This window comes from Octodon degus, unplaced genomic scaffold, assembly GCF_000260255.1.
Source record: "Octodon degus isolate 3935 unplaced genomic scaffold, OctDeg1.0 scaffold00031, whole genome shotgun sequence".
NCBI classification, from domain to species: Eukaryota; Metazoa; Chordata; class Mammalia; order Rodentia; family Octodontidae; genus Octodon; species Octodon degus.
The window spans coordinates 9553282-9563831 of record NW_004524607.1 but is presented as its reverse complement, the minus strand read 5'-3'; the positions used below and the strand labels follow the sequence as shown (position 1 = coordinate 9563831).

At 38.3% G+C, this 10550-nt stretch overlaps 1 protein-coding gene across 2 annotated transcripts in view; it reads left to right on the top strand.

Moving 5' to 3' along the window:
* The window catches only part of Anln (anillin actin binding protein), a 90982-nt gene that overhangs the window by 35002 nt on the left and 45430 nt on the right, over window positions 1-10550 (top strand). The window contains exons 10-20 of one of the 2 annotated variants that reach the window (XM_023713478.1): window positions 204-448; window positions 1431-1576; window positions 1748-1892; window positions 2832-2967; window positions 4100-4282; window positions 5531-5657; window positions 6503-6551; window positions 6644-6700; window positions 7826-7864; window positions 8335-8356; window positions 9259-9371. In XM_023713478.1, the coding sequence (XP_023569246.1) occupies window positions 204-448; window positions 1431-1576; window positions 1748-1892; window positions 2832-2967; window positions 4100-4282; window positions 5531-5657; window positions 6503-6551; window positions 6644-6700; window positions 7826-7864; window positions 8335-8356; window positions 9259-9371 (1262 nt within the window). The remainder of the gene's footprint in view (window positions 1-203; window positions 449-1430; window positions 1577-1747; window positions 1893-2831; window positions 2968-4099; window positions 4283-5530; window positions 5658-6502; window positions 6552-6643; window positions 6701-7825; window positions 7865-8334; window positions 8357-9258; window positions 9372-10550) is intronic. The other variant, XM_023713479.1, reaches the window with a different exon arrangement.

Genomic DNA, 10550 nt, shown 5'->3' with positions numbered 1-10550 from the left:
CCAGCCTTTATGTCCAAGAAAATGTGAAATGTGGAATTTTGAAGTGTCTCAGTTTTATATATTAGTAGTAGTTTAGTTTTGGAAATGACTTTTTGTAGTTTCTGGTTAATTTTTAGTAAGCATGTGAATGTGAGGAGTCTCTGTTCTCCCTTTAACTCTCAAAGGCCCAAATCACAGTGTCCACTCACTGAAATCTTTTTCAGAAGTGGTTCGTGAGATTGAGGTGAATGTGGATGGCGATGACGCTGGTGATATCAACAGTTCAAAAGTGATTAATGACCTCTTCAGTGACGTCCTCAAAGGCAGTGACTTGGATGGGGAGCAGAACCAGGAGGAGATGGATGAGGTGATAGCGGTGAGCGGTGAGGAGCAGGAGGACGCACTGAACATCTCGTCCATGTCTTTACTTTCGCCCTTGGCACAGACAGTTGGTGTGGTAAATCCAGAGGTAAGGGACTGCGGACTGCAACCACGTAGGCTGGCTGATGATGGCCCCTCCTTTCGTTGGTAGATGGGCGCGTGGCATTTTGTAGCCAGAGTGATTCTGGAAAGCTCATGAAAAACCTCTGAAGAGAGAGCTAGCAACTTGTCAGTGGTTTCCCGTGAACCTCAGACAAAATCAGACTGTAAAATGCTTTTATTTTTATTTACTTATTTATTTTTGTGAAATGCTTTGAAAGGGCAGGCATTCGACTCAAATCCTGTCATTGACCTTGACCATCTCTTGACACAGTTCTTTGTCTGTTCCCTGAGGTTGACAATGGTGTCCACATCCCAGTGTTCATGTGAACGCGGGTCCTGTTAGTACGTCAGTGTTTCACGCTGGACATACGCTAACGTGCAGAGAGCTGAGTGCTGTCATTCGCTGTCATCCGAACTGAGCACCTGCCTCTGGAGATGGGTTCACTTGTGGAGTTACCTGTATAGGTTTCAGCTGACTTTATGCTTTTATTCATGTCTTTACTTTTCTAAATTAAAAAAAAAAATTAATGTAAAAAAATAAAAAATAGTTTTAAAAAAAGCACTAAGAACAATACAAAATCCCATTAAACAAAATAATAGGAATTCAACAGTTGTCACTGTATTGCATGATATAAAAATGTGGAACAGGGTCTTGCTGTATAGTTCATGCTTGGCTTGAACTTACTATGTAATTCAAGCTAGCCTCAAACTCATGGCAGTCCTCCTGCCTCAGCCTCCACAGTGCTGGGATTATAGGCTTGTGCCACCACACCTGGCCTTACTCATCTTTTTAAAGAAATTCATTTTTGTTTGCTTTGTTTCTATGATGAATCAGTTGACCCACTAGGTGTTTATTTTTCAATAAAGGTGAAGAATTCTTTTATTTGCTTAGAATGAAATGAATGAGCGTTGCAGGTCACTGTTAATTACCCATGCAAAGTACTAACGTCTGACATGCTTTCCTGTAGAATTTCACTTCCTCACCTAAATTAGAATTGAAGGACACCAGTGTAAGTGATGAAAGCCCCAAGCCAGGCAAATTCCAGAGAACCCGCGTGCCTCGAGCAGAGTCTGGGGATAGCATTGGCTCTGAAGATCGAGATCTTCTTTATAGGTAAGGGCACTGGGGATGGCTAGATGGGAGTCTTGGTTTGGATTGACACGATGGCATTATAGTTTATAGTTATAGCGTAACTTTGGTATCAGTCATCTTCTGCTGATAGGTGTAGTAAAGCACAGTGCTCAGTGCGTTTCCGGATCTCTGAAGTGTAACTTTTTCCTACAGCATCGATGCGTATAGGTCTCAGAGAATCAAAGAAACAGAGCGACCTTCAGTAAAGCAGGTGATTGTTCGGAGGGAAGATATAACTTCAAAACTGGATGAGAAGAATACCTTTTCTTGTCAGGTTAACATCAAACAGAAAATTCAGGTATGACTTCCGTGGAAAGGAGGCTCGTGTGTTTCTTGTGTTAGATTGGGACTCACTGAGGATGAGGACCTGGCCCTATTTGTCCCTGTACTGAGTGACCACAGCAGTACTGACCGATGGAGCTCACTAAGTCACCCTGGAATTCAGCTTGATTTCAGAGGAAGCTTAGAAGCTTATTTTATATTGCTGAACATTTTTTTGAGAGGATAGGATGATACTGGCGATTGAGCCAGAAGATTTGGTGTGCAGCTACGTGCAGTACTGCTGAGCTACACCTGCAGCACCGGTACTTACCTATTAAGCAGAACAATTTTTTTTTTTTTTTGTGGTACTGGGGAACAAACTTGGGACCTTGTACTTGCCAGGCAGGCACTTATGCCACTGAGCTATGTCCCTGTTAAACATAACTCTTAATTGGATCATAGTGAAGTGTTAACTTTTATGGTGCTATTTTAGTTTTTTAAAATTTTTTTTACTTTTTTAATGCTAAGAAAGTTTTTTTTAAAGCAACAATATAGTTATAGTTTAAATAAAATGAATCAGATACTTTCTAAATTTCTACCTTATTAGATATAGCTCCAGTTATACTTTTTAATAAGTATGAATTAGAAATCATTTAATAGGAAAAGTTTATGGTTTAATTATTATATGTTCAATATTTTGATGTGTAATCTAGAAACTCTAGCATTGAACTTAATTTATTTTGCATTTTGAGACAAGGCCTTGCTAAGTTGCCCAGGCTAGGCTCAAACTTATGATCCTTCTGTCTCAGCCTCAAAGAGCATGGTGTGCCCCACATACCTGGTTGGAAGTAATATTTTGGCTTTACTGTCTGGGAAAATTTGAAATTATCCAATCAGACAACTTACAATTGAAGTTTAAATGAAGTGAAATAGTGACCTAAAATGCCGACATCCTTCCTCCTGTTGCTTTCACTAGGAGCTCAACAATGAGATCAACTTGCAGCAGACAGTGATTTACCAGGCCAGCCAGGCTCTCAGCTGCTGCGTCGATGAGGAGCACGGCAAGGGCTCCCGGGAAGAGGCCGAGGCAGAGAGACTGCTGCTAATCGCAAGTACGTGAGAGTAGTGTACCTGGAACATTTCCAAGTTCAGGAATCTCTAATCTGAGAGAAAGCATTTCCTCCAGTCATGTGCTGTATTTGACCCAGTGTCTGGTTTTTGTACTTTGGAAGTTTGAGAAATAAGATACAAAATGTGGTTTGTGTCAAAGGCAGAAGCAACTGGAATGTATTTGAAGATGCTAAGTGAATACACTATGCACATACACACACACACACACACACACACACACATGCATGCATGCACACAACCAGTCTGTGTCTCTTTCTCTATATTGATTTATGTATAGCTAAAATAACTGATATGGATTATTTTTTGGGGAAGAGACAGACAGACATGCTTGGTAGAAATTTATATTGAAAGAGTATTGAAAACTAAAGTATTAGATTATAAAGGAGGCTGGGGAGATAGCTCAGTGGTCAAAGTGCCTGCCTGGCAAGTGTAAGGACGTCAGTTCAATCCCAGGTACCACATGCTGTGCTGTGCCAACCACCAAAACTGGATGTGGTGGCACACACCTGTAATCCCAGTGCAGGGGAGGCTGAGACAGGAGGATCGCTATGATTCTGAGCTGGGTAGTGAGACCCTGTACCAAATAAATAAATAAATAAATAAATAAATAAATAAATAATTGATTAAAAAATTATAAGGGCTTGGTAAATATACACAGTAGACCTTGTACCAAATTAATAAGTAAATAATTTAAAAAGTTAAATCGTAAGGGCTTGGTAAATCTACACAGTTCTGGTTTTACCCAGTACCTCCCACCTGAGGCATAAAAACAATGAGTGGTTTTTGTCCTTGGTTTTGTTATGTAGTGGCACTGTCAGTGCACTTTCTTGAACTGGCTTTCACTTAGAAGTAGCTGCTGGGCATGGTGGTGCACTCCTGTAATCCCAGCACTCTGGACCCTGAGGCCAGCCTGGATCACATGGCAGACCTGTCTCAAATAACAAAACAAAGCAGAACATAACAGAACAGAAAGAATTGCAATTTTATTTTATTTTTGTGATGCTTGGTATAGAACCCAGAACCTTAGGCCACTACACAAGCCACTACATTATATCCACAACCTACCATTATAATTTTGATATTCAGAATATTTACTTTCATGTTTTGACATAGCTGAGAAGAGAGCACTTTTAATTGATGAGCTGAATAAACTGAAGAGTGAAGGTCCTCAGAGGAGGAACAAGGCTGGTGTGATAGCCCCGAGTGGATTTGCGGCATCCAGAGGATCAGTTACTTTGTGTGATATCTGCCTGCCTCTGAAAGCGGATTTTGTTTGTGGCACGGCTCAGAAATCTGGTATGGTGGTGTTTATTTACATTATTTCTAGATTCCATGTTAAGCTCTGAACTTCACCTGGATTGAGTTTCTACAGGAAAGTTATAAGAAGAGCTTACATAAAGATAAAAAGCAAGTAAGGCTAAACATATTGTGAACATAAAATCTTCCTGAGATGAGTTGTCCTGACAGACTTGATCTCACTAATTAATTTTACTATCGAAATGAACTGATGCATTTAAAAGACCACACTTCAGTTATTCTGTCTAAAATGCTCTATAGTACATGTAGAATTTTGTTCTACAAACTCTGAACTGTTATAAGGTACAGATTATGAACACCTCAGTGAAGGTATTTCTATTGAAATTTTATTCCTTTTGCCTCACTGGATTGAATAATTACACTATATTTTTTAAAAGTTTACATTCTACTAAAAATTATATCTATGCTTAAAAAGTCTTTGTCCGTGGATGTTTGCAGTGGATGCATGCCTTCATTGCGGCACACTGGTGCTCACACAGTCACATAATGATCTTTTTGCTTCCTCTTTCCCCGCTTGCCTGTCTCCCCCAAAGTCTCATCTAGACAGTTAATGGATGGGAACCTCAAGCAAAATCTGAAAATACAGCAGGGTAATAATTTAGTAAGCTTGAGAAAATTACAGTTGTATTAAATATTCATAAGGCTTTTTTTAAAGGTTGTGTAAAGCTTTTATTTGTGTAGAACTTCCTCTTTGTGGGAAAGAAAGTCACCTGTAGGCAGAGTGACTCTGAGGTACAGGGAAGGCGAAGAATGGAACATTACCATAGGCCTGAGCTAACTCAAGTTGTAGCCATTGCTCTTACCTCGTTTTAGTGAAGTGTGAGCGGAAAACATTTACCTTGAGATGCATGGTTATCTAATAACAGAGAGTGAAGAAATAGCTCATGATTTTATTACGATTTACCTCTGCATAACTTTCAAGGTATTTTAACCTCACTTTTGAAAAGATAAATCATAATTTACCCTTTGGACATATATATTTGGTTTATTAATTTAAACTCAAAGTCAGAAATTGAGGAACTAAGGAGAGACCTTGTTTATTCAAAGTTGTAACTGTCAGGTTATGTCTAATTAAAATTTTTCTTTTTGGAAACTTGATTTTAGTAACTTTAAATATAAATTTATAGAAACTGATTGCAGTATGACTATTCCTGTGGCGGTTCAGAATACTGATCAGCTAAATCTGATTTTGCTTGTGCTAATTATGTAATTGATAATTTCTTGCAGATGCAGCCAATTACTATTACTTAATTATGCTAAAAGCAGGAGCTGAGAATATGGTGGCCACACCACTAGCAAGCACTTCAGACTCTCTCAGTGGCGACGCTCTGACATTCACTACTACGTTTACTCTGTGAGTAATTAGGGTTTTGGTGGCTTAGACAGTATTCTTGCTTAAACAGTTAATAGTCTAAGGATACAGGTGACATTTATTTACAAATCATTCTGGGGTCAAAGCCATAATCCGATCAAATCTTTGTACATGCTGAGCATGTGCTTTAACCACTCAGCCCTTTATTTATTTATTTATTTGGTACTGGGAATTGGACTCAGGACCTTGAGCTTGTCAGGCAGGCACTTTGTACTGCTGAGTTATCCCCCTGGCCCTATTTTGTTTAGTTTTTGAGACTAGGTCTTTCTATGTGGTCCAGGCTGCCTTGAACTCATTTTATAGCCCAACTTGGCCTTCAGGTTGTAGCAGTCTACCTATTTTAGGCTCCTGGCAGCTGTGTGTTCATTTTTTAAAATAGGTAAATAACCCAGTTTTCACGTTTTTAAATTAGCTTTTATGTTTTGATATTTTCCATTGAGAGGCATATTTCTTCCATGTGACTATAGACATTTAATACTTTAAAGTATTATATTAAATGTGAACCATAATTTTTATATATGCTTTAAATCTCATACTACATACTTAATATTTAGTTTTAATAAAAGATATGTATGTTTGTTACAGATGTATTTTGAAACTACAAGGTACAAATCAATTCAAAAAAAAGTTACTTTTTGAAATTCTTGAATTATAAAAGACTGAAGTCAATATTTCTTTTTTAATACAGACAGTTCTTACCATTTCTCATTGTTTTTAGTTAAAAACACAATCTATCTTACTCTCAGAATCTTGTAACACTATTTGTGGCATTTTAAAGGTATAACTTGAAGTTTTTCTTATTTCATTTAATGTCCTTTCTTTTCTAGACAAGATGTGTCTAATGAGTTTGAAATAAATCTTGAAGTTTACAGCTTGGTAAGCATTTATAGTTTTCTGAAATAACCAGCAGTGTATTTTCCGTAAGAATATCAGATTGCAAGCTGATTATAATTTGGGTTTTTGTGTAGGTACAAAAGAAAGATCCTTCAGGTCCTGATAAGAAGAAAAAACCATCCAAGTCCAAGGTGAGAATTACAGAAATCTAGGAAAAATATTACAATCAAACACAGTAGGTGTCATGCTAGTTATAATCGTTATACCACTTTGAATGTTTCTAAAGTCTTCAGATCAGTTTTACATGCCAGCTTTGTATCTCTTGCATTAAATAGGTGTGAATCCTTCAGGTGAACTTACTGTGAGTGACTGGGATCCTAACTAGAAGCTTTTGATACTCAAAGTAGAAATTTTTGTTTTGTCTACATTTACTTTTTTTTTTTTTTAATTGAGAAACAAGTATCAATGAGACACTTTCCAAGCAGATTAATAGGACATTTTCAATAATTAATACATTGCACATTGTTATTTTCTCAGCGGTCATCCACAGCACAAGAAGCAGCCAGGACATCCCGTCCAAACACTACTACTACAAATCCGTCCTCTCCCTGAACCAAGCGAAAGCAGCCGTACATCTATCCTAACTATTCTGTATATACAAATACAAAATGGTCCTTCCTCTGTATCCCCCTGTTCAGTTCAGTCCTGTCAGAGATGGGTATTCTATTGGCATCTAAATATTATCGGTGCTTGAATTCAGCAAAACAATCCAACACAGTCCAATAGTCCACAATAGTAGGGAGTTGTCTGCAGAAGTTGTTGAGTAGAGCCTTTTACAGCTCAGCATATTAATAATTAATATGGCTTTACTTTATATACCTTGTTTCTGCTGTTGGTTAAGACCAAGATAAAGCAAGACCTATATAACAAGAAATTTGTCTACATTTACTTGACAACTTTTATAATGGCTTAAAACTTGCTGTCCTCCGCACTTTCCCACTAGGTCCTCTAGACCAGCCCTTAACTAAACAGTCAGTTGTGTAGGGGGTGCAGTAGAGCCTCTAATTTGGTTTTTACCTTTCTAATCATTGTTGTTCTCCTAAGTCATCATTAAAGAGTTTTTCTTTATTTCAAATTAATGTCTCTTGGAACATAAAAATGAAAAAATATTTTTTCTTTAGCTTTATGACAGAACCTTTTTAAGGAACTCAAGTCTGATCTATTCATATTTATTTTTTATGTAGGAATAGCTGAAGAGCTAATTTTAAACTCAATTACAGCATTTTCATTGGAAATATACTCATTTTTTCTTCTAGGCTATTACTCCAAAGAGACTCCTTACATCTATAACCCCAGTAAGTAGAATTTTTTTAAAAAATTAAGATTTCTTGGGAAATTTTCATCTTACACATAGATTATAAAATGATATCAAATTCTAAACCAATTGTAAGTTATATAGATCTTTAAAATATACTAATGAGCCTAGCACCATATGTAGCACCAGCCCTGACCCTGGGCACACTGAACTGGCCACCAAAACTAGGCATGGTGGTGCACACTTGTAATCCCAGTGCTGGGGAGGCTGAAAACAGGAGGATCACTATGAGTCTGAGCTGCGTAGTGAGACCCTGTACCAAATGCATTAAAAAATATGCTAATGAGGAATGATCCTTGACATTTGTAGAGGAAAATTGTTTTCTCAAATGTAGTCTTTGTCCTGTTAGAATTTTGAACATGATATTTATGTCTTCATAACAAATCAAAAGAAGTTACTTATGTTTCCTCATTTTTTAATTAATTAATTATTATTATTATTTTTTTTTAGAAAAGCGGCCTTCATTCTTCAGGTGAGTGAATTCTGAACTGCTTAAGGTTTAGAATAAGAAAAGAATTGAGCAGTTGTGCACATACAGAAGAATGCGTTCATGTATGTAGTCCACTTTGATTTTGAGTGTTTACTCTGGCCTGCTTTGGGATAATATTTTCTATCTGAGTTTATTTTCAGTCCCATACAAGGTTATTGGCCAGAGTAGCCTGCAGTCCGCTTGTGCCGTTGCCAGGCACCTGTGCAGACAGCAGCCATCACAGGTTCAGGCTGTGGCAGTCCAGTCATATGTGGTGCAGCGCTGCTCCCCGTGCTCCTCACTCTGTGGACTGTCTTGTGCTGTCCACGCTGGGGAGTTTACGTCGCTCCACAGTACTCATCGTGATGGCACGGTGTCAATCCAGTTTGCTAGGCCCTGGGGTGCTGTGAGCCAGGAAAGGCCTTCCCTGTGATGTGTTAGGCCTAAGTTGTCTAGAGGGGATTAGGATGGAGCTGTTGCTTCTCACGTCCTTTAGGCTGTTGGCTTTTTCTCTGTGGCACAGAGTTGCCAAGAGACCTGTGCAGATTTTATCTCTGCCTCTGATTGTGTCACCCTGTTCTGTCAGTACTCATGAAGTCTCTTCTGTATTTCTTAGATTTCTTAGGAGAAAATGTTTTTTTGAAGTGTTCACTTTTAAGTACTGAGTCTTTTAAACACATCCATTGCAAATATTAAGGGGTGCTTAGACTCATTTAAGACAAAATTCTATGAAATTTTCTTTCATTAAGAAAATGTTTTATTCTGTTTCATGTCACATTTAAAAACGGGAAAAGGAGGCACTTTTCCCTGGGGCAGTTTAATTTCATCCTGCTGGCGTTGTGAAGAATTGCTGTTTGATCTTGCAAAGGTCCCTGAACTCACTGCTGTGGGCTCTTTCTTTGCAGTTATGGCCAGCCCAGCAGGCCTCCACGCCGTGCGCACCAGCAACTTTGCCCTCGTTGGGTCTTCCACGTTGTCCTTAGCATCTGTAGGAAGCACGAAGTTTGCTCTTGACAAGGTATTTGCTCTCAACTCTATGACTATGTTGTGATATTTCTTAGGATTTTAGAAAAATAAGGTTAATGAAAGTGCCATAATGCTCCTAAGTGTTTGAAGTCTTTAGCTGTAAGTGTGCTTAGAATTGCACTTTTTAACTAGATCCAAGTATACCAAAATGGTGTATTTTTTTATATTGGAAGTATTTTTTTCTAATATCTTAATACTGTAGTTAGATCTTCAAAGTAATATACTCTAGTTCATGCTGTCACTTTTTACTAAAGAAGTGTTGTTTCTTACATTTTAATGTTAGATTTGTAGGTTTTTTTCCCCCTTTTTGAGACTGAGTCTTGCTATGCAGTTCAGGCTTATCTTAAACTCACTATGTAGCTCAGGCTGGCCTTAAACTCATGGCAATCCTCCTGCCTCAGCCTCCTGAGTGCTGGGATTATACGCGTGTACCCCACGCCCAGCTTAATTTATAGTTTTAAGACATAATAGAGGCCAGCCAGATAGCTCAGCGGATTAAAGCACCTGCTTAGATAGACACAGGGACAAGGGTTGGTTTCCTGGTGTGCCCTGCCAGTCCCACCCCCAGCGCGTGCTGAGATAGGGATTAAGTCTGAGTGTGGTGGCTTGCACCTGTAATCCCATCGCTTGGGAGGCTAAAAACAGGAGGACCACTACTCATGTGACAGCTCTACTCAAGGAGCCTAAGAATCTGAGCTGTGTAGTAAGACCCCATAGACCTTGTACTAAATACTTAAAAAAAAAACCCAAAACCCCAATAGTTTCCCTAGTTGGACCTCTAACATATTTGAGACGAGTAATATGTTATGGATTTAGTTTTGACAAGAGGAGTAAAGATAAGATTAGCCTCTTAGAACAAGTCCTTTCTAATCTAAATGACTTCTTTTCTGTACTTCCTTCCCAAATTGAAAGTTTCTGAATTCAAATCTGCATTACATCACTATCATTTTTTTCACTATAATGTAATGTAATGAAAACTTTAAGCAGCTAAAAGAGCACTCTTTTATTAGTCCACGTTTGCAGTACGTGATTCTTAGGCTCCTTGAGTAGAGCTGTCACATGAGCAGAACACAGTGTAATTCTTTTTTATTCCTTTCCGTCTTCTCATGCCCTCTCCATCTCTGAATCCTTTTCCCATTTGAGATCTATCTCCCTGCTTCCTATTATCTGT